We start from the raw sequence: 4559 nt of genomic DNA, 5'->3' as shown, positions 1-4559 counted from the left end.
TGTTTTGCTCGATCAAGCATCCGACTCCCTAGCTACTCCTGAACGATCCAAGTGGATGCTATATGTTGATAGCTCATCCAACTCTAAGGCAAGTGAGGCCGGGATAGTCCTAGAGACCCCAGACCATGTATGTATGCAATATGCCTTAAGATTTAGATTCCAAGCATCCAACAATACAGCAGAATATAAAGCTTTGCTCGTCGGGCTTAAACTAGCAGCCAATATGGGAGCTCGACACCTCGAAGTCTTCAGCGACTCCTAGTTAGTCGTTAATCAAATAGCAGAAGCATACCAGGCCAAGAAGGAACGTATGAGAGTCTACCTATGAAAGACTAAAGAATTGATCAGAAAATTCTAAAAATGCAGTGTCACTCTGATTCCTTGGGCGAAAAATTCCAAAGTTAACATGCTGGCAAAGCTAGCCACGACAGACGAAGACGATATTCCAAGATTAGTCCCATCGAGTTCCTTACTAAACCAAGCATTAACGAGGCTGACCTCGCGACAGTTCTCCCGGTAAGCTTGGAACCTACCTAGATGGATCCAATCATCAATTACCTTAAAGAGGACAAGTTACCTGAGGACCGAATGGAAGCATGTAGACTGTGAACTAAAGCGGCTTGCTACACCATACTCAATGACGTCCGCTACAAAAAGGGATTCTATCTCCCCTACCTCAGGTGTCTTCAACCAGATGAAGCAGAGTACGTCCTAAGGGAAACACGCGAGGGTATCTGTGAAAACCACTCTGGAGGCTGAGCTCTAGCCCAAAAGGTTATTCAACAGGGATATTATTGGCCGACCATCCAGGTCGATGCTCGGCAGTTTGCTTAGAAGTATGACAAGTGTCAGTGCTTCACGAATGTGACCCAAAAGCCTCCTGAAGATCTCACTCCTATGACCGGACCATGCCCATTTGCTCAGTGGAGAATTGACATCATCGGTTCTCTCTTAACTGGTAAAGGTCAGACTAAGTTCGCCATGGTAGTGGTCGACTACTTCACGAAGTGGGTTAAAGTCGAACCTCTAGCAACGATGATCGAGCAAAAGATCATGGACTTTATCTAGAAGAACATTATATGTAGATTCGAAATTCCTCGAATGATTGTCTCCGATAATGGAAAACAATTCGATAACAAGCAATTTTAGGGAATGTGTAAGAACCTCGTAATTCGCAATGTCTACTCTTCGCCATGACACCCGTAGGCAAATGGACAGGTCGAAGCAATCAACAAGTTCATCAAGTATCACCTCTAAACCAAGCTTGAGAAAGCCAAGGGAGCATGGGCCAAGGAACTCCCTAAAGTCCTCTGGGCATACCGAACTACTACTCAAACGACCACTGGGGAAACCCCATTTTCTTTAGCTTACGGGGTAGAGGCAGTCATTCTAGTAAAAATCGAGCTACTGACAGCTCGGATAAAAGCGTTTGATGAGCAACTAAACTCCGAGTTAATGGCACTAAGTCTCGACCTTCTCGAGGAAAGGAGAGAACAAGCTCGAATCTGAACCACTATCTGTCAAGAGCAAGTGACGCGTTTCTATAATTCCAGGGTGAAAGTTAGGAGGTTCCGAGAGCAAGTGACGTAGTCCTTCGAAGAACCTTCCAAAACACCAAGGAGCCAAGATCAGGAACTTTGGGCCCGAACTGGGAAGGACCCTATGTAGTAACGAGTACAAGTCGACCAGGCACATATGGACTAGAAAATCTAAATGGTCAACTCCTGCCTCATCCCTAGAATACTGAATATCTTAAGATTTATCGTCCTTAGTAGATCGATGCAAACCTTACTGTATATTAATCAGCTTCATGATAAAACTAATAAAGATTGGTTGCATCCCGACCCCTATTGGATCTACTATATCTACCGGGTTCGACCAAGGTCCACTCTATGGGATCTGACCTATCTTTAGGGCTCGACCTATATCTGATCTATTTGTAAGATCCGACCCACATCCATCTGTCTACAGGATTTGATTTATCTACTAAATCTAGATCAAATCCAATCTATCTACCAGATCCAACTCATCTATTGGGTGCAATCTACTTAACCTAGAAAAATCTACAAATGAATACATTATCTCAAAAAGAAAGGGGTAACTTTCATTGATAGGGCCACAAAGGGCATGATTACATCATTTCACATTCAAAAAAAAAAGAGAGAAGTTGGTCTTCAAGCCTCGATGGGCTGCTCGGGAGTCACTTCATCGCCAGATGCGTCGGAGCCTGACTCAGATTCATCGAAACCAGAGAGATCTAACTCTGGAAAGGCATCCTTCATGGTCTCAACGCACTTCTGATAGCCTCGTTAGTAAAGAGAATTTTTGTCATCTATGTACGTCTGGGAAGACTGATATTCTTTGACAGCATCCTCCTAAGCCTGAGTAATAACAGCTCGAGTTCCTGCCTTAAGTTGCTCGAGCTTCGCCTCAGTCTCCCCAAGCTTTGCCCCAGCTTCCTCGAGCTTCGCCCCTAGCTCAACCTCCTGCCGAGTCGACCTTTCAAAAACCTTTACAAAAAGCTTCTTTATGGTATCCAGCTTGGCTTCTACAGAAGAAGCACAAGCTTGAGATTGAGCGACCTCAATCTCGTTTTGCGCGAGCCTTTGACTTGACGTGTCTCGCTTACTTGCCCCTACAGCTGAGTGATCTCATGATGCACCTTCAGCATATAAGGAGCGAGCTGCTAAGGAAAAGTAAAAATGAGCGAAGTTGAACAATTAGAAAGAAAGTCGAACTACTTATGAAAATGCGCTTACCCCAAGAAGGCTCATTGCTGCAAACACGAGAATTGAGTTTGCGGGAGAGTCTAACAAGCTAAGGAATTCCTCCTTGGGCACGCACTAATCTGCCCAAGGGAGGACCTCTTCAACAGCTCTGCGAAGGCTGTGACCTTCTTCCTCCTGAACTCCTGAAGGATCAGCTGAAGGACAGCTGATCTCTTCAGTCTTTGTGGAACGAGCCTCCACAGAAGGCTCAACAACTCCCTGTGTCTCAGTAGGGGAAGCCTCTTCCCGAACGGCCGTCCCGATTGCCGTAACAGCAGCATCAAGGACGGGCTCCGCGGCCGCTTCCTCTTCATCAACCTCCACCACAACGGGGAAAGAAGGGCCGACCTTCCCCTTGCTTTTGGAGGAGGTCTTTTGCCTGTTCCTTTTTGGCACTGCTAGTTCTTCTAGGGAAGGTGCCTGGAGTTTGGAAGCGGGCCTTAGTAAAGGATGAGCTTCAGGCATCTCTGCATCACGACATGAAGAAACTCAATTATAGAAATCTATGAGATTTTTTCTAAGTCTTAAAGCTCGGCCAGGGTTCTTACCGGTGAGAGGGAAGTCTAAACTCGACTTAAGAAGCAGTTCGGGCTAGAGAAGTATTGTCCATGATCTCTCCTCCTCCCCTAATGCTCTTTCTCTTCTGATCTGAGCGAGAGATCCACTATCCAGTAGGGGGACGGTGCTTGGGAGCAACTGTAACAGAAGACATGTGCGAACAACTTAAGAAAACTCAAAAACCGACCAACTAAGGAAGAGCTAAAGAATAACTAAGTTTGATGAATACTAACCTAGGTTGGTATATGCTGTGGGGACTAAGTGCTGATCCAAGGGTAGGTCGGCCACTTCCCAACATCCAGAGGCCCAAAATCACTTGTCCCTCCAATTCTTATTAGACGATGGAAGGTCGGTAATGAGACTCCCCCCAGTCCCCCGCCAAGCAAAGAGGTAATACCAGTCAAGTTGAAACTTGTTCGGCTTCAATTGGTACAGATAGAGGAACTCCTCGACGGAGAGCTCAGGCTGCTCTAGCTCGGACTATAAGACAATGCAGCCGATTAAAGCCCTCCATCCATTAGGAATCATCTGCCCTGGAGCCAAATTAAGGCGAGCCAGTACCCACCTTACTAGACCTTACAAAGGGAACCTAAGGCCGCATTGAAGGGCGACCTGAAAAATGGCAATTGCTCCCTCTAGAGGACGATCAGGAAGCTCATCAAGTAAGGGGACTCAGAGGATTACAAACTCAGGGATATGATACCCCAGTCTAATCCGAGCTAACTCCACTTCAGTAAGGGTCGAGGGCACAGGAACTCTCGGACCCTCCTCGCCATAGGACTCCTCCAGATCGTCATCTTCCCCAAATAGGCTACGTTCCACCCTAACCGGTCTCTCGGCCGGGGACCTCTCCATCGCCCTCGATGATTGCGACGCTAGAAAGTTGGTGTCGACCATCATCACCAACAGCGACAGTGGGTTCGACATCGTTCGAAGACTACTCGCCCCACTGTCACTGCCGAAAACCCCCTCCCGTGAACTCAAAGAGTCAGACATGGTTGTTTTTATGGATGTTGAGAGTCGTTGACAATGGAAGGAAAAAGAAAGGAGAGGGCGAGTGAAGAACGGAGCTCACCGGAGAGGAAATCACACTTGATCGCTGGGACGCACAGTCGTTGAAAATCGCTCCTACAGGTTAAGGAAGATGACTAAAAAGGGAAACAAATGCAAATGGGCATCCGAAACGCATTAGGGCATGCCTTATATAGGTGAGCCATGTGGTAGCTCTTAGGT

General features: G+C 46.7%; 1 protein-coding gene across 1 annotated transcript; it reads right to left on the bottom strand.

Annotated features, from left to right (window-relative positions):
* Nucleotides 1–2771: 2771 nt before the first annotated feature.
* LOC131227856 (uncharacterized) lies at nt 2772–4559 on the bottom strand. The gene is made up of 2 exons (XM_058223684.1): nt 3317–4559; nt 2772–3235 (listed from the first exon to the last, which is right to left on the bottom strand). The coding sequence occupies exon 2, from the start codon at nt 3231–3233 to the stop codon at nt 2844–2846; it is 390 nt and encodes a 129-aa protein (XP_058079667.1). The 5' UTR covers nt 3234–3235; nt 3317–4559; the 3' UTR covers nt 2772–2843.

The sequence above is a fragment of the Magnolia sinica genome, chromosome 15 (genome assembly GCF_029962835.1).
Source record: "Magnolia sinica isolate HGM2019 chromosome 15, MsV1, whole genome shotgun sequence".
In the NCBI taxonomy this organism is placed as follows: Eukaryota; Viridiplantae; Streptophyta; class Magnoliopsida; order Magnoliales; family Magnoliaceae; genus Magnolia; species Magnolia sinica.
The sequence above is the reverse complement of the archived record's forward strand: the minus strand, read 5'-3'. Positions and strand labels throughout refer to the sequence as shown.

Excerpts from the sequence above, each read along its gene's own strand:
- LOC131227856 (XM_058223684.1), bottom strand. The coding sequence starts at position 3,233 with ATGCCTGAAGCTCATCCTTTACTAAGGCCCGCTTCCAAACTCCAGGCA.